Source organism: Columba livia, chromosome 1 (assembly GCF_036013475.1).
Source record: "Columba livia isolate bColLiv1 breed racing homer chromosome 1, bColLiv1.pat.W.v2, whole genome shotgun sequence".
Lineage (NCBI taxonomy): Eukaryota > Metazoa > Chordata > Aves > Columbiformes > Columbidae > Columba > Columba livia.
Window position 1 is genome coordinate 163,708,670 of NC_088602.1, and position 19,449 is coordinate 163,728,118.

The 19,449-nt window shown below is 34.9% G+C and overlaps 1 protein-coding gene across 4 annotated transcripts in view; it reads left to right on the plus strand.

Annotated features, from left to right (window-relative positions):
- The window catches only part of TMTC3 (transmembrane O-mannosyltransferase targeting cadherins 3), a 34,024-nt gene that overhangs the window by 12,139 nt on the left and 2,436 nt on the right, over positions 1-19,449 (plus strand). For all 4 annotated transcript variants that reach the window (XM_065042063.1, XM_065042071.1, XM_065042078.1 and 1 more), the window contains 10 exons: positions 2,628-2,727; positions 3,355-3,470; positions 4,775-4,947; positions 5,570-5,822; positions 11,450-11,598; positions 14,093-14,213; positions 14,819-14,930; positions 15,642-15,745; positions 16,939-17,108; positions 17,889-18,115. In XM_065042063.1, the coding sequence (XP_064898135.1) occupies positions 2,628-2,727; positions 3,355-3,470; positions 4,775-4,947; positions 5,570-5,822; positions 11,450-11,598; positions 14,093-14,213; positions 14,819-14,930; positions 15,642-15,745; positions 16,939-17,108; positions 17,889-18,115 (1,525 nt within the window). The remainder of the gene's footprint in view (positions 1-2,627; positions 2,728-3,354; positions 3,471-4,774; positions 4,948-5,569; positions 5,823-11,449; positions 11,599-14,092; positions 14,214-14,818; positions 14,931-15,641; positions 15,746-16,938; positions 17,109-17,888; positions 18,116-19,449) is intronic.

The window sequence follows — 19,449 nt, forward strand, 5'->3', positions numbered from 1 at the left end:
TGAACTGTCAGATTCCATATAACAGTAACACAGTTGCTTTTAGCACTATGCAACAGAGTTAGCAAGAGGTATTACACAAATCATATTGTGTCATGAAAGCTTTTTGTGTAAGACAATGTTTTTACAAAGTTACGAAGTTCAGTTATGAAGCAAATTGGTAATGAGCATGTAATCCCTGATATTGGCCACATGAGGGCAGTTTAAGACTGTGATTGGTAGAACTTTAAGCTGTACTTCAAACACTTGGAGGCTGTGCCATCTAAGTGCAATTGTAATTGAATTTCCCTGCTCTTGTACTTAGGTACTCAGTGAAGAATCAGTTTTCTTCCTCTTGCCCCCACCTTTTTCAATTTAAGCTTTCTGCTTTTGAGAAATAGTGCATTTTATCCTTTCAAGTGTGAGCATTGAGAATTTCACCTAACATGCAACCAAGAAAGGATTCTTAGAATTGACAGTTGAGACTTGTGGATCTGTATAAAAGGCAAAACAACTGTAAGTTTGCATACATGGAAAAGAGGAGGTAATAATGTAATAGAGGAGGTAATAATGTATTTTAGATCTGGCTACTTGGGTGCCAACTAACTTATTTAGACTTCAGAGACTTCAAAACAGGCCTAATTCCCAGCTTTATATATCATTTGATGGTATCTTTTCTTTCTTTTGATAATTGAAATGTATCCAATTTGAATTCCTTCAAATTAGTTTCCTACTTATTACTCTTCTGCACACAAGAGTTTGAAACAGCAGATGTGAGACATAAACATTTCAAACCTTTACCTATCGTGTGATAAATGGATTTTTCCTGGAAAAGTTAGCAGAGCAGGATAAATAGAAAATAATTTTTTGCTTGACTCCTGAGAGAAGCTGGGCTCTTGCAGTGGTAACGTATCATTCTCTGAGGAAGTATTTTTGAGGAAACAGGATGGATAACAGCAGCATAGTCTCATTTGTCCTTGTCTTTGGAATTCTATTTCAGCCTTCCTAGCTACTTTGCTACTCTTCTGGTCAGAGGCATGTTGACCACCTTTTACAGCTACGAGATGTTAGCTAACCTTGTGAGCACTGGAATTTTCTCTCTTGAGTCACCTTCATATCCAGAAATAGAATCTCTCTTTTGTTGGTAGGGGACTATGGAGGCACACCAACACACTTGCTTTACTAATGATCTCTTTCACCAGATCTACAGGCAAAGCTTTCCATAATTTTGGGCTTAATGCTGGACAATTTTGAGATCCAGATCAGAAAGCCTTGAAACATATTAAAACGTTTTGGAAACAAACACCTGGATACTATCCAAAATGTTAACACAAATTTCTGTCAGTTGTGAAACATGCTTTGTCTGTGCATGATTCAGTGTGCCTTTTGGTAAACGTACACTACTCCAAACAGAAGCATCAGAGCATGATTTCACATTCAGATTTGAATACTTTTTTTTACAGTGTGACCTTGGATATTGAGTTACTTTATCTTTTTGTGTTGTGCTGGATCAATCATGCTTGACCAAGAATGTACCGAGCAATAAAAACTTCTAGCTGGGTCTAGATGGCTGAAAGTCAGTTTTCAGCATCATCATGATTAAATAGTGAGCTATGAGGTTTTCTTAGTTAAACATGACTGTCTGCTTCTGGTTGGCATGCCATTTTTCAGCCAGTTCACTTGCAAAAATTTGAATGTAATCAAAGGCATTACAGAAGAGGACAAATGAAGAAGAGAGGCCGTCCTGAACGGTACTTGGTTCAGCACAGTGGCTACTTCAGTAACCATGAATGTATTGACCTGTCTTACATCTCTGTTTTTTTGTTGCACCTCAGTATATTTTGAAAACAGCTCCTGAAACGGAAATTAATTGGTATTTTATTGGAGATTCTGAAACAAGCTTCTGCCTTATGGATTTTAGCACTTCTCCAAATTTTCATAAAATGCATTCCTCTCTGTCTCATTACCGAAGGAAGCACTACTTGCAGTTTTATCATTCAGAAGATTGCCAGACTTGTAGTAAAGCCTGAGTCATTCTTTAACTCCATTGCAAAGAGCATGCCATCAATTTATTTGTAACCCTTGACTGCTCACCTAAGAGCTGCCATAGCACCAGCCAAGGGAATGCTGCTTTCAGGTTCATATCTGTTCAGTCAGAAAAGGTATGAACAAAACTAACGATCATAGTTCCTATGTGCCGCTCCCTGTAGGATGTATATGTACAACAGTCCTTGCCAGGCTTCACTTAAAGCTCCCATTCGTGAAAGCTAGTTTCTTCCAAGTGTTATGAAGAACGCAGTTGTTATTGTGCCCAAATTCTGCCTGAAATGCTATTCGTGGCTGGTGTTACTGAAGATAAAATAATCTGTCTTAAATGCTATTTGTGACTGGTGTTACTAAAGATGAAAAGAAGTACATATTTCTCAGTTGTCTTGTTAATGGTGATACTTGGGGGAACATCAACTACAGGTGGCCATTGTGGTCCTGATCTTGAATTCAGTGCTGATCAAACTGAAAGTAACCTTACTCTTCTTAGCTGTTTCTGTTTGGTTTACAGATCTTGTTTATGCATATCCTAATATCAGTCATGTACTCTTCTAGTACTAGAATAGTCACAAGAAGAATAATCTTGTTTTCTTGTTCCTTTTCAGGTAACTGGAGTTGTAGGCAGAGCAGAGCTTTTGTCATCTATCTTTTTTCTAGCTGCGTTTTTGTCATATACAAAGTCTAAAGGGCCCGATAATACCATAGGTAAATGATTGACAAATATATACATATATTCATTTCTATATCACTGATAATAGCACTCTTAAAATGGTATTATGGGGGTTCTGGTTATTATAAATTGCCCTTTTTTTTTTTTCCTTCACGACACTTTCTCAGTTGCTTTGTAACACCTAGAGTAGAGGACTCTTACACGGGCTTGTGTTAATGCAAGTAAGTAGATGTGGGCTGAGATGCCTCAGATGGTCACAAGTAAGCTACAAAGTTCCTGTGGAGGTGTAGGAGGCTTACCTCTTTTCCAAAGTCAAATTGACCTTTTGAAAATTCATGACTCCCTATGAAACATTCAATTTGAAGAACTTTTCTGGTGAATTAGAAAAGATTGGGCTTTTTTGTTTTCTTATCATAGATTAGTCTTTTGCCTTTCATTTAGTTCTTTCACTTTGAGAAAGGCAGTTTTAAAACTGATACATATTATTTTATGTAAAGCTAGTCATCTTCCCTTTAATAACAAATGACCTTCTGAATAAGTTCATAGAACATAGCATGTTCAAACGTAAGAGCCAAAATCTTCACTTTTTAGGTTAATTTACTTTATTACGTTTGTTTTTGTTGTAAGATGAAGAATTTCAGTAACATCTTCTTTATTTGCAGTGTGGACTCCAATTGCAGTGACGGTGTTTCTTGTAGCTGTTGCAACACTGTGTAAAGAACAAGGAATAACAGTGGTGGGGATATGCTGTGTGTATGAAGTATTTATTGCTCAAGGGGTAAGCTGTTGAAAAATAAATAGGGTTTCTTCTCAGGAATTCTGTAATGAGACATTAAGTACTTTGAAGTGTCCTATTTCAGCACTGTTTTTATCAGTTCAGGCTAACTCTGGAGTTCTGTTACATTTTTCAGATTTTCTTTGACTCAACTAATGTTTAACATGCGTGGTTCATAGTGAGGGAATCCAGTGACTTCTAAATTGTGCTTTACATGTCATACAAAGATGTTATCAAATTGACTCAGTAAAGGATTTACATGTCTTAGCAGAAACCTAAGTTTTTAGTTGACTGAGGTTTGCTGACTAGCATGTAACAGTCTTGATTAAACTCTGAGGTACAAAAAGATGGGGGATTGTTTGTGTTTAATTCCAGTAGTAAAAATAGGGAACGTACCATATAAAAAATGCATTTCATCACATTCTAATGAATAACCAGACATTTTGGAGTAGTCTTATTTGAATCAGTAATATTCTTATGATGTCATTTTAAGAAAACCTTTAAATTTGAATTCTAATATGATAGGTTTCATCTTAAACACTGACAATCTTTAAGTTAATAATAACTTTTGTTTAGAGAAACAAAATGTTCCTGCTGATAAATAATTACTGGATTTTGAATAGTAAAACCATATGTAATTCAAAAATATATGATTGTATGTTCTAAGAACATTTTCTAGTTTACAATTCCTTAATTACTTGAAGGAATAGTTTGCAAAAACTGCATCTGTAAAATGTGAAAGGTTGTCTCTCTTGGGGATGTGTATTCAAGGCCAAAATACTAAAATAACTTTTTTTGTGCTTACAGAAATACAGGTGTTTGTAACTATTGCCCTAGCAAGTATAGTGAATAAGCATATAATTTTCAAACTGGTAAATCACCAGTATGTGACTGTACTTTTCAATCCACTTTTCCTTTCTTTTAGTAACTGATAATTCTGGCTGATAATTCTAGAAATAGTGATTTCTCTTCTTCAAAATTTGTTTCATGGTCATACTTGATTTATTGAAGTCTCTGAAGATGGCACAAATTTTTTAATCTGTCAGTGCAAAATAGAGAACTATAGGCATACGAATTCAATTATGGTAGTGTTAGCAAGAATACTTGAATAGAGTTATTTTTAGTAGAATGGTGGACTTCTATTTGGGGGTTGTCATGAAAGCTCTAAGAAGCTGAGTTAAGTAGCTATTGGGAGCAGGAATTTAGAGAAAACCAAGAGGAAAAAAAAAAAAGGTAAGGTAGTTCATATTTATCTAAGGGATTAATGAGCGCACTGTATTATTATAACCACTTTTTTTCCCTTGCAGTACACCTTGCCAGTGTTGTTGGACACAGCTGTACAGATTCTTCGAGGGAAGGGCAGTATTCCTTTCTCTATGCTGCAAACACTGTTGAAGCTCATAGTCCTAATGTTCAGTACGCTGCTGCTTGTAGTTGTCAGAGTCCAGGTTATCCAATCTCAACTTCCAGTGTTTACAAGGTAATAGTAAAGTGTCACTTATTTACAGAAACTGATAAATAAGATGTGGTTTAATGAGGTCTGAATGAAATGGGGAAAATACGTCAACTTAAATGTTTATTAACGTATTTTAATATTGGTAAGCAATGACTGTACAATATTACATTGTTTGTGAAATTGATATATGATATATTTCAGTACCTGTTGACAAGAATGTTCAAAATATTGAGGTATCTGTGGAGACATTAATTTTTAAAAATTTACAGTTGTTAGTTCATCTTAGTAATTCAGAAATGAAAAGTTTTATTACTAAGTATTTTTTTAGTTTGCTATGTGCTTGAACCTTGGCTGAACACTCCAATACTCTTAAGTTTTTCCTCTTCTACATAAAAATATATTTTTTGTTTTAGGTATGTACAATGCAGAAAGCATGTTTGACTTCAGGTACAATGCTTGAAGATAAGTGTATATGAATAATGTTAGAACTGAAAAACTGTAATTTATCTTAGATGTGTGTGAGCACTGTAGACATAACAAGGATCTAATATATGCCCTGAAAAATGAGATGAACTATTAAAAACATGAACAAAGACCACTGAACCCAACTTTAGGTGTAAATCATTCTGTTTCTCTTTTGCTTTAGGTTTGATAACCCAGCTGCTGTTAGTCCATCCCCAGCAAGACAGCTGACTTTCAACTACCTCCTCCCTGTAAATGCATGGCTTCTTCTCAACCCCTCAGAATTATGCTGTGACTGGACAATGGGAACTATTCCTCTTGTGGAGTCTTTATTAGATGTTAGAAATGTTGCCACTCTCACGTTCTTTTGCTTTCTGGGATCTTTGATTGTCTTCAGTCTCCGATATCCTGGGGATTCCTCCAAGACTGTATTGATGGTATGAATGATGCATTGTTTTTGTCGTTTTTTTAAGTGTAAGTGGCTTGGGTTGTTTGGTCACATGTCTAATCTGATGCGACCTGGAGATACTGCATGTATCTCCTTTTGGACTAGAATGAACACGTAAAAGAGGAAAATTGTTGTAGCAACAAAACTGTTAAATTGCAATTAAATATGTGAGATGGAGAAGAATAGACCAGAGATGGGAATAAATATGCCCCCTGTTGTGTATTTGCAAACTGTACTACAGTCTTTCTCAGGTATTCAGAACTCAATTAGCAAATGGAGCTTTTCAGTAGAACTTAAATATTTTAAGGGTCAGAATGCATTTCCCTCCTGCAAACTGTCTACCTTATTTAAATGTTGGTAGTCAGTAGTATTTAGCAAGTGACTTGATTTTCTTTCTCATAGGTATGAAAGCAAAGGATGTTTTGGCATCTAGGAATATAAGTTTTCCTCTTTTGTCTTTGTTCTTTTAACAAAGGCACTTTTATGTGGTCTTTTTCATATTCTAAGGAAAAGCTAATTTATCAACCTGTAAGGTCAGTTCCTATTTTTCAGTATTACATGACCTGAAAACTGAACTGGAGTAACAAGAAAGAATATTTTGGAGGAAATTAAAGGTCAGATGAGCTAGTATTTTTTCACCCATACTCAGTCATATTTTTGATTGCTCCCAATTGCAAATTTTTCACAATATTAATGATTACTTGATAACCGTGGTTTTTATTAAATCAGTGGTGCAATTATTTGTACAGCAAACCTGCACGCATAAATCTTAGTCTACTTCAGAATAATGTACTTTGTAAATATCTGACTTGGCCAAAAAAAGTTTTGGATGGGTGGGAATATTTATGCACCATTTAAGACTAAGGATTTCTTTGCTAATCAGCTGGCAAACTTTGATTCACTTCAAAGAGACCTAACATTATAGTTCTAGCTCATATGGTTCTTCTTGTCACTGGAGTGAGGCAATTTGTTTCACTAGTAAATCCATGAAAATTATTTGTAGTATTGCTGATGAAGCCTCTTGTCCTGAATTTGGAAACTCTCTAGGAAGGAAATAAACTTAGCTTATTGGTATAAGAGATATAAAATATGACATACCTAGAAAAGAATGTTATAGCTTTACAGCACTTAGAAGATGTAAAGGAGTAGCTTAATCTTTCTTATATAACCTGAAACAATTTTTGTCTAGTGCACTGATAGCAGTAGAAATGTGTGTGGGGAGTGGTTCAGTTTTTTTCATAGGACAGCTTGTGAACTTCAAGGCTCTTTATTTCCCTACATTTCTGTTTGCTCCCTACTCAGTAAAGCTCAGAAGAGGAAAAGGTTAATGGCATTGTCAGCAGCCATTGTTGTAAGTCAGTTTCAGGGTGCTTTTTTTATGTTTGCTTTTATTATTCCAAGTGTTTTTTATAGGAAGGATCTTCTGAGATCATTCACTCCAGTACATGAGCCTCACTGTCACTTAATACAGTATAATCCTTGTTTAATGAAAGTTGTTTTTCTTTAATATCTACCTATGTTGTGTATATAACCGTCATGATGATGCTGATTTTTTTCAAGCATAATTTTTAAGTGCCTAGAAGCTAATTTTTTAGGAAATGAGAATGCAATATTTTATATTAAAAATTAATTGTTGTGTACTATAATGTGCAGTAACACTGTAGGCCAAAGCCTATTTCTGCCTTCCAGTAAACCATTAATAGCCTGATGTAGACTGGATAGTCTGCCAAGGGAGGGAGGGGGAAAGAACAGTATATTTCTGATGGCTTCTCAGTCTGACTTACTAGAGAAATCATCTTTCAAATGAAGAAAGTGAATATTTTTTTAGTGATACCCGTATACACAGACTATGGCAATGTTCCAGGAAACTATGTTGAATTACTAATTTTAAAAAACTTTTTTTCATGCTTGGTTCTCAGTTCTGCCAATAAAAGCCTGAGTTTGTGCTGGTCAAAATAAACTACTACACTGGCAGGTATGAATTCTATGTGCTATCCATATGGATGCCACATGGTATTAGTATAATTGTGGCTTCATCACATTTGTTACCATGATTGACTGCACTGTTTGATGTTTCACACTCTAGTGAGTGTCACTCCAATGGAGTAATAAAGGGCTTTGTAAAGAGCTTCTGCCATTAGAAATCTTTAGCATGTTTTGCCTCTTCCACTAGCTCTATGAGACCCTGAGGTGTCATACTGAAGCCTGTTCTAAGGGAAAAATCTCAAGCTACTTTTGTTTATAAGATCAGAAAAGGTACAACTTTAGACCTGCTGCAGAATTAAAGATGTTTATTTGCACTTTGCAAAATAAATGCAGAAGAGAGGGATCCAAAATGCAAAAGAGAAAGGAGGTCACAAGTCTGTCTGAACATGTCTTTCTGTATTTGCTGATGTGAATATGCATTTGGTGCTGTACTGCTTGAGTGACAAGACAGAAGAGATTCCTTCTCCCACTTCCTCAAGTGCCAGTGGACATTTCACAGTTCTCCCCAAGTACAGTCTCAAAGGATGAACTGGTTACTGGGAGATGCAAAAGCTGAAGGACTCATTTTCAGTCAGTTTTCATCTGTTTGATACCAGTCATCTACAGGAAAAATAACTCTGGTAAGTGGGTACATAGTGTTACGTTTTGTCTTATTTTAGTTTTTGCCACAGGTTCTAAAATTGGCTTTTCAAAATAACAGAACTGAGAGAAGACAAAACAGATAAATTGGTTTGGTTGTGTTTGGTTTTGTGTGTCTGGTTTTTTGTTACTGTTGTTTTTTTTTTGGTTTTGTTTTTTACCAACTGCCTATTAAACTAACAAAAAGTGGGACTGTGTATTATAAAATGGAACATGTGCTTTGGCAGGTTGATGTCATTATGCTGCTTGACGTAATCAATTGTTCTTACATTATTAAAGGACATGCCCTAGAAACCATGTAGAAGCAGTTAAATTATGTTATATTTTCTATTAACTTTATCCCTGTAAAGAGTCAGATAACTTCAATGTCAGACTAAGTGACCATTGTAAGTAGGTTACACTATACATACTGAAAAATGTTGAGTACTGAGCATAGTACTGATGTAGAATTACTTGGGTGGCTTTTCAGTAGGTTTCAGAATCAAGCTATGATCATGGCCCTTGTTTGTTCATGGAATTTCTTGGGTATAGACATTACTTTGGCTGGTGAAATTTAATAAAAGCTCTTTAGGTTTTTTTGGTATTTGCTGAGTGTCTGAAACAAGGGTGCTTTACCTCCCTCCTGATAAGGCGGCACTCCATGCTACTCAGCTGAAAACTGTGGTGGCTTCTTACTATGCAAATGTCAGGAACAGAGAGGTGCTCTTAGGTTTCTTGGTGTAAGTTTCTAACACTTTTAAGTACTTCTAAATTTAACAATATTTATTTTTCTACTCCCTGTGCTTACAACTCACTCGGGCTTTAAAATGTTTCCTTGTGAACTTTTGACTGGTTACTTAGCAGTTCAGATGCTTTTCATAGCTTATGATCCTATTTTAGAGTTTTATCATATGCTTTTCTTCTTCCAGCATACTTTAATGGTTTCTGCCTTTTTTTTTTTTTTTTTTCAGTTGCCTTGATCTCAGGGTATTTTTTGAATGAAGCCTCTGCATCTACTGAAAGACTGTGATAAAAAGAAAGAGTAAATGAACAGAAGAGATTGCATTTTTATCCGCACTAGGACTTTGAATCTATTGCCCAGAAAATTGTATTTGAAGGACAGTGTACCAAGGATCTAAAGAGAAGTTTGTCAAAACGTTGTGTAACGTTGGTCATCAGAGGAATTGCACAGACCAGAACACGCAAAAACCTTTATCAGATGCCTAGATTATAAGTGCTCTGTGGAGACCAAGCACTAGCTGTATCAACTACAGAATCCATTCTACTCAAGCCCATTGGAAAGAATTGGCTTTGACTATACATATGTCAACCTCATGGGGATGTGGGACCAATGTCCTTATTATATTAAAAAAAACAAAACAAACTGCATTTTTTGAGCAATAATGTAAACTATTTTTTTTAATCTTAAGAGGTGACTTCTTCAAATTGGTTTATCGAAAGATTTCATAAAATAATTCATTCAAGCCTGAGTACAAGCCTAACATACATTTCAAAGCTAAATACTGTTTATTCACATTGCAGTGAAAACATTTGCAAAACAGCACGTTGTTTGCTAAAGCACATTTCGAACATGCTTCTGTACATTTGCTTTTGAACTCAAAAATGTGTTTGGCTGTGAGAGTGAAATACAGAATGATACACTCACTTCCCATAATGCACCCTCAAAAGTATGAAGGCATTTGCTGTAACTAAATTAAAAAACTGTTACAGAGCACTGACTTGGGAAGAGTGTGATGAATCCTGCATTTCTAAGTGGATTACAAAAATCTATATAGAGTTCCATGTTAAGGCTTTTACAGATTCATAGGTGCTCTATAAGGAGCACATACTGTAAAATCTTAAGGAGAAAGAGGAATGTGAAATGGCAATAAATTAAATTTTGTCCCCAAGTAATCCACATATTCTCTATATTGTGCTCATGTTTTCTTCAAGTTGCAATTATGTGTTTATTCTCATGTAGCTTAATGAATTGCTGTGGATCAGCTGAGCCATGTTAATGATCCATGTGCATACTCTTGGCCCCTTGAAACAGGAGCTATAAAACCTTGACATTTTAAATCAGTGTTGCATTTTTATATGGGAACTGTTAGATTGACTTTCAAACTGGGTATGTTAACTATTTTAGCATGGAAAAGGCAGTTAAAGTTACACTTAAATTAGACAGAAGGTGACACCCAGTTTCACTGACAATTTCTAGATAATTCCTCTTTATTCGAAGAAACATTCAGTTTCTGTAGGGATTTTGTTTTTTGTAACATGGACCCAGATATTTGAAAATAATTATTTGAGTCTTCACCTACCAGCGATTGTAAAACTGCTGTTTTACAGTCACCCAGAACTTAAAGCAAATCATCAATTGCACTTCCATTGCAGCAGATGGATTTCTGTCTTATAAAAAACACACCTTTTGTTACAATGTCTGTGACCAACCTAAGAGCTGCAATGATGCAGTTCTTACGTTCATTGTCATTTTAGATATTCGAGGGTGCCTTCAGTGTAGTATATAAACACTGATGTTTATTCAGTGATCCTGATTTTTATGTTATTTCTTCACATTTTTTACAGAAAATAAAAATTGATTTTATTGTATTGTAAATCAAACCCACAAAACAAACCTGCTTTATGCATCATATGAGCTGGTATAATTTTTTAATTGCTATAGTGTCCAAGGTCCTCAGACTAGCATGTTTTTGTATGTGGAACTCTTATTAAAATGTTTTGAATTTGATCATAGTGTTTTGTTGTGCAGCTACTATTTTTTGTAGTATAGAAAAGTAAATATACTTGTATGCCCTTAAGAAAGGAATAGTGTCATTTGAACGTTAAAACTTGGTCTCAATGTAAAACAGGTCTTAATGTTTGAAAGAAAAAAAATCTCAAATATCTGCTATGTATATCTGTTTTTCTGGGATATTTCACATGTTTTTTTTCTTGAGTACAGTTTGTTACTGTGTAATCTTGATTACTAATTCATTTGCATTTCTTTTGTAGGCTCTCTGCTTAATAGTGCTACCATTCATTCCTGCATCAAACCTCTTTTTTCCTGTTGGATTTGTAGTAGCAGAACGAGTGTTGTATGTTCCTAGCATGGGATTCTGCATTTTAGTAGCACATGGGTGGAAGAAATTATCAAATAAAAGGTAAGATAGTGTTACCTGTGACTGGTTTAACTTGTCTCTCTTAATTTTATAAAAGATAACCATATTTATAACTGGAAGCTTTCCCAGCGGAGCTTTTAGGGGTATGAATTTATTACATTGTAGCTCTTCTAGAGTCATAGAGTAGCTTGTGTTGGAAGTGACCTACAGACGTCATCTAGTCCTACCCCCTGCAATGAGCAGGGACATCTTCAAATAGATCAGGTTGCTCAGAGCCCCATCCAACCTGGCCTTGGATGTTGGGGCATCTACCACCTCTCTGGACAACCTGTTCCAGGATTTTACCACCTTCATTGTAAAAAATTTCTTCCTTATGTCTAGCCTGAATCTCCCACCTTTTAGTTTAAAACCATTACCCCTTATCACAACAGGCCCTGCTAAAAGGTCTGTCCCCATCTTTCTTATAGGCCCCTTTTAAGAACTGGAAGACCCCCAATAAGGTCTCACCAGAGCCTTCTTTTCTCCAGGCTGAACAACCATAACTCTCTCAGCCTGTCCTCACAGCAGAGGTGTTCCAGCCGCCTGAATATTTTTGTAGCCTCCTTTGGCCCTCTCCCACAGGTCCGTCTCTTTCCTGTACTGAGGGCTCCAGAGCTGGCTGCAGTACCCCAGGTGGGGTCTCACCAGAGCAGAGTAGAGGGGCAGAATCACAAATATTTTCTGTTGAACTTCCAGACATTTTTAAGGATTAGGCAAAAAAAATTCTTGGCCCGATTTGATTTGTACTTTATTCGAAGGTGATGACTGACTGAAGTTGATATAATGCATGTATATTAGTCTACAGCATATTAAAATATCTCTTACTGATTAAATTTTCAGATATGCTGTGCTAGGAATGGACATCAGTGCCATTTAGTATTTCTTAAACTAAAGATTTTTTTGGATAACAATTTCTCCTTAGGAAATTCTGCTCTGAGAGCACGTTTTGCATGCACCTTTGTTTTTTCTGCTATCTTCTACATTGATCTGCACATACCTCCCTTTGACCTGGATGCTTTACCCTTTTTACCCCAGTGCCATCCTAATGCAGCTTCAGACAAACAGTAAGGCAGCAATTCCCAATTTTTGTTGTCTGCTATGATTAGAGTTGAAGTCTTGTAGTATAACTTATGCTAACTGGTGCTGCGAAAGCTGACAGAAATTAGTGGTACCTTGTGGGAGTGAGGAGAAAGTATTATCACAAATCCCACTATGAGGCAGTAAAAATAGAAGTGATGTGAAAGAAAGGAAGGAACCAGGAGAGGATGGATGGGGAAAAATTAGACAGCAGTGTCATTTACTACAGAAATATTGGGAATCAGCACTCTAAAAAGTTTGAGAGAGGGAAGGCTCCTTGCTTTACAAGTCTGTGGAAAGAAAAAATTTCCTCATGGGGCTGATGGGAATATACTTTACTGATACGCCAGTTCTCAGCAGTTGCTTTGCTAATGTTTTAGAATTTCTCTCTTAACACTACTGTTCTACTTTTTATTTTTTAGTATTTTTTTTTGAAACAAAGCATAGTTGTCTAAGTCTGCACAGCTTTTTGCATATCTTAAAAATGGAGGAAAAAAAGCCCTTTCAGGTTAATGCATAAGTCAAGTATAAGAAATAGCTGGCGATAGTGAACAGCTATATGTCTGCTCAAGAATGAGATTCTTAAAAACAAAATGATATTTGTAATTGTAGGAAGGCTACTGGGTGTTTAACATGTTTTTTCATAGTTGAGCTAGAATTCAGAGACCGAATGACCAGCATATCAAAGTGAATTATTTCACATCTGTTGTAGTTAAAGTCAGTCATGTTTAAACTTAAGAAAAATAAACTGCATGAAATGTAAAAGTTTGTTCCTGACAACCTTTTCTCAGAGAGTGACCTCTGCCACAATTTGCAACTTCAAAATTACTACAAAGACTCATGACCTTTCTCCTCTCTAGATATTACAGTAACACTAGGATTTCATTTGCTTATGGAAGATTAGGCAGCCTCCACAGCAGACCTCTCTATTTAGATGTGTTCTACAGGGTGGGAAATACTGGTGATATGTGCAGTAGAGAATTTGTGTGAAATTGTCCGATAGGAAACAAAAACGTGGGTTTACAATTTAGTTGCTTTTTTCATTTTTTTAACATTTTGTACAGTGTTTTGAAGAACCTCACTGTTTGACATCATGATCATGTTTATTGCCTTAAATTACAGATAAGGTCTAACAGAAGTATAGTTTTCCTGTATTTTTTGTTCACATTCTATTATGTGGATTGCATTTGTTATTATTAAGTGAATTGTGTAATGATAACAAAAAAAATGGGTAAATAACAAAGTGAACTTGAAATTGGACATTATTTCCTTTCAAATTTTGGCGTGTGTCATTTGATGATGAGGCAATTAAATTGGAGTATACCATACACAAATATCTTCCTCAGTTTATGAGATACTTATTCTAGTATAAATTAAAATTGTTTATATGCTCATAACAAATCTTTGTTCTATTTAATAGCGTACTAAGAAAAATTTCTTGGTTTTGTTTGGCTGTGGTACTGTTCACTCATGCCTTAAAAACACTGCACAGAAACTGGGACTGGGAGTCCGAGTACACATTGTTTATGTCAGCTTTAAAGGTACTGTGTTCTATTTGAGAATGAAAATAGTATCTTTGTCTTGCTTTTCTTAAAAAGCTGCACTAGAGCATGATAAAAATGGAGAGAAATGATGCTTGTTTAGCCACTTTTATTTCTACATTCACAGTATTAATATCTAATTAGTTGCTTTTGAGAATCCTTTAATAAAAACAGTGATGCACACATGGAAATTCATGTGTAAGAAATAGATGATAATTTTTTCTTTTGTTAAAGCTGTTGAATATATTATCTGCATGAAAGCACGATATGTTTCATTACGACAATCTACAGAAAGTTTGATGCATAGAATAATTTATTTAATGTGCATATAGCATGATAGGGTAGTTTGCACAACATCCCATAACAATGATAATGAATTTTAAAATGTTTGGTATTTCTAGGAGCAAGTAACTAAAATAAATGGATGTTGAGCAACAAGTCCAATGTAATCATTCTGTATAGAGTGTTTTGTTACTCTTAGAGCAGCTTGATTAAATGTCATTAGCTGTATATTCTTACATCTTTAAGACATAGTTAAAAGAAAAGCAGTTGTTATGTAATTTCAGCTTAATACTGTATGCATTGGCATATTTTTCTGGTTTTAGGTAAATAAGAACAATGCAAAACTGTGGAACAATGTGGGGCATGCATTAGAAAATGAAAAGAATTTTGAAAGAGCTCTGCAGTTCTTCATACAAGCTACACAAGTGCAACCAGGTAAAAGTTTTGACTAGTTGCCATTGAGTGATGTCTCTGCACTCCTGCTATTTCAGTAGCTTAGCTTACTTAAAATCTTCTTGATGATCTCTTTTCTCCAACTAAACATCAAACAACATCGTACACTATGTTAATTGATCTGTAGTTTTTAGAAATAAACTAATAAAAAGTCCTCCAGCAAAGTTTTTATCTGTAAGAAGATGCAAAGACTTTCCATTTAAAACTGTTATTTGAATGACATTTGGAATTAAGTTAAACTGTAATTTCTTATGAAACATAATTATTACTTAATTATCTTCTCTAAAACTAGGAAGGTGTAGAGAAATCTAGATAGTATCAAAGTGCACATTTACTGTATTTTACATGCTGTTGCAAAAGAAGTTCTAGATAGTACTGGACAACCTTTCATTTTTCCTTTTAGAAACCTAATAACCTTCAATTTATGTGCCTCTACTGTAGCAAGAGATTGAAGATGGATATGTGGAAGTCTGACCTCAATTTTTTTACCGTTTCCTGAGTAACTTCATAATCTGTCTTTGATTCATGATTGAATTCTGAGCTTCATAATTAAGTTGAAAAATAATACGGAATTGCCTTTTTGTTGTTGGTCTTTATGCAGTACCTGTATGCTATGTTGAAGACACAGGTATTTATTTTCATGAAACTCAGTGCATTGGAAGTATTTGAAATTTCATTGTTTTCTTTATTAAGATGATATTGGTGCCCACATGAATGTAGGAAGAACTTACAAAAACTTAAACAAAACTAAAGAAGCTGAAGAATCATATATGATTGCTAAATCATTGATGCCACAGGTAATAAGTAATTTTATTTTATATACCACCACAGGAGGGAACTCTCTCAGACTTATATTCATGATATAATTCTTGTATTTTTCCTGAAGCTCTGTGTTGCTGTACATAAAAGACGTTAGGGTTTTTATTTAAACCTATCTATTGAAAGAGTAGGTTGCATACAATCATGGCTGTTAAAAAAGTGCTAATTTGGAACTTCTTTGTTAAAACTATTTGAAGTTACTTTTTACGTTGCTGTGTCTTTTTTTTTTTTTTTTTTTTTTTAAATTGAGGATATAAAAGAAAGCAGCAGTTAGAATTGTACACCTACAGTTTTTAGTCACACTAGGTTTATTTTCACTTACAGCTAATACATTGATGACTGAGTTTCTGAGCCCTCAAGAGAAGGCTTAAATGCAGCACTGAAGGTGGAAGAAAGTAGTCGCAGTAGCAACAAAAAAATTTTTGCTTGAACATACTTTTAAAAACATGTGCTTTTTTACGTTTACCATTTGCTAAGTTACGTTTATACCTAGCAAATATTACTTATTCTAGCTCTTTATGAAGAAATGAGAGGAATATTTTGGAGAACTTAAAGAAGTTAACAAAAGCTGTGGGCAAAACGAGACTGACAACAAAAATCTGCCGTCTCTTTGGTAGAAGTATGACATTAAAAAGTTTGTACTGTGAAACAGTATGAAGATTCTAGACAGATGAAATATGAACAGTACAACAGTTGCACTGTCAGCATTTTCATCTTTCACAACTACTTTTTACCCACTGTATCAGTGACTGGTAAAAATCTTATTTACACTTACTTTAGGCTGGAGGGTTAAATAAGGGAATGAAAATGTCTGATAGAATGTCAGTTCAGGCTTTTGGAAATACTCTTTGCCTGAATGGGAGAAGTTTTGCAGGGTCTGATCAGTTTCTAGTGGCTATCTGCTTAAACCCAGTTGGGTAGTAACAGAGCTTAATTAACTGATATATTAAATATTATATAAAAGCCATCTATGTCTTCATAGAATTAAAGAAGAAAATCTATTGTTTAGATCTTGGTATGATTTTCTGGGAAAAAATAATTGCTATTTGTAATTGTTAAGAGCCAGCACACTGATGTCCCATGATACCCTAAAACAAATGTAATAGAAAAGATTGATTGTCTTCCACATTTTGACTTAACCTGTGTTTGGTACATGGATTCTTTTTGACAGATCATTCCAGGTAAAAAGTATGCAGCAAGAGTTGCTCCTAACCATCTGAATGTTTATATCAATCTTGCAAACTTAATACGAGCAAATGAATCTCGCCTTGAAGAAGCAGATCAATTATATCGACAAGCAATTAGTATGAGGCCAGATTTCAAGCAGGCTTACATCAGCAGGTATCTTTTCTAGTTTTAGAGACACATTCTTAAATAAACATTTAGTCATTTGCAGTGCTATGAGCCGTATTCACTTTATACAATTGAATTAGCTGCTGGACTTGATTCATTTCCCAATGAGATCATCAAGATTTGGATCAATAATCGGTTATTCATTACAAGCCCTATTCTTTTAAATTCTTGCTTCAAATCATGCGTTCCCACATAGACTGTGTATTTAAACGTTGTACAGCAAGATGCTTCCATTAGATTTCTTGGTGAATCTCAAACTCAAATTTCTAATCTCCTAGTTCAGGTTTGAATTATAAAGCTGACTATAAAGTCAGAGTCATGGAGCTTGTTTTACCCTTTTTTTTTGTTAAAAGTGGTCCAGAAAATGCAGGACTTAACTAAAAACCACATAAATGGCCGCTAAATAGATAAGAGTAATTTGGCTGTGGGTGTTGAGGCTTCTGTTCACTATTCTGTTAGTTGTGATTCCCATTGGGACTTAGGGAGTTGCAAAGATGCCTGAACTATAGCTCTTGCAGTGTAGTTACAGAGATGCTATCAGGCTGATCACTTATTATTTTGGTTTTTGTTCTGCATGTGCATTTGTTGTATACAGACTTTCGAGAGCTGAAAGACTTGGGAATGGGACGTAAAGAAGGTCCTATATTGTTTTGTGTTTAAAACAAACAAGGAAGAAATAACGAGGAAGGCAAGCCTTTAAAAAAACTTGTCAATTAATTTCATATTAGTATAAATAAAAGTTGAAGGCTAAATCTGATTCTTTGACAGGGGAGAATTACTTTTAAAAATGAACAAACCTCTGAAAGCTAAGGAAGCTTATCTTAGAGCTCTAGAACTAGACAGAACCAATGCAGACCTGTGGTACAACTTGGCGATTGTTTACATTGAACTGAAAGATCCAACAGAAGCCCTGAAGAATTTCAACCAAGCCCTAGAACTCAACCCAGCGCATAAACTGGCATTGTTCAACTCAGCCCTGCTAATGCAGGAATCTGGTATGTTAGTTGTCACTTATATAAATATTGTGTATTTGCATTTATATGATCCATACTATTTAATTTTTTTTTAATGAGCTGTTTTATTTTTGGAAATCAGAAGTTCATACCATCATCAAAGAAGAAACTGTTTATTGTAATAGTCAGCTTTGTAATTTGTTGGTACTGTGTGAAATTTGTGCAAAGTGTACATATGTCATACCTGATCAGCATCTTAAATACAGGTGCTATTTTACAAGATAACATCTTATACATATAAAGAACAGTGTTACACAAATACCTTCAAAATTGTGCCTATATAATCTTAAAAAATTGTGTTTAGTAAAGTATGTGTAATATCTACATTTTGCATTGATATTAGTTTATTTCATTTTTCATTGGCTAAAAATATAGCTGACTTCTGTGGGCTTCAAATCTAACCCTAGGAAATGTGAATGTTCCTATAGGTTACTCTGTAATAGTGCTAATTAGTATGAATGAAGTCAGATTTTCATGGATTTAGTTTTTTTCTTATGTATAGCTTCTAGCTGTATGGGTAAGTGTAAGCCTTTTGTGAATTCAGGCTGTTGGTAAGAGTATTTGGCGAGTGACTAATAAGGTTTATTTCCCTTTTGTTGCAATGGTAAACTACCCTTAAGAAAGAGATAATACAGAGTTGATTTGAGCTGATGCAGATGGACTGTTCTCCATCTCACTCACTTTGTAAGCTAGGTAGTACAAGAAATGCCTTGTTTCTTGTCTGTAGAACCACAAGAAGCTTCAAACAGGCAGAAGCATTAGCTCTCTAGTATTCAATTATTCATACTGGAAGGTGCAGCACTGTTTCAGGAGGTGAAAGAAGGCAGTTAAAATCACCTCCTTGCTCCTCCATCCTTCAATAAGTCTGTGCCTGAAATTCCTTACTAAAATACGTTCATTGGAGTGAACGTATTCAGAAAAATAGCACAGACTATAAGCTAGTCTAGCTAATCCTGTTATTATCAGGTAAGATTATTTTACTATATCTTTTTCAAACTTTAATGCAAATTAAAATATGGAAGTGTTAGATTTTATTGTTTTGGTGTTAGAAGATATTTTAGCCTGGCTATGTCTGAAGTCACTCTCTGTGATCTGTCTTTAGCCTCTTTCAATCTATCTTTAATAAAATGAGATCTTCGACTCCAAGTTCGCTTCTGTAAGAACTGGTTTGTCAGAACTGATGTCTTCTCTGCAATCCGGTTGGTCAACCACACATGAAAATAACTTCTCTTAAACTTGTAGAGATACTTTATCTGTTTTTTTATACCAAATCTAAATATAATTCAACATATAATAGAATAATGATGCTGACTTTT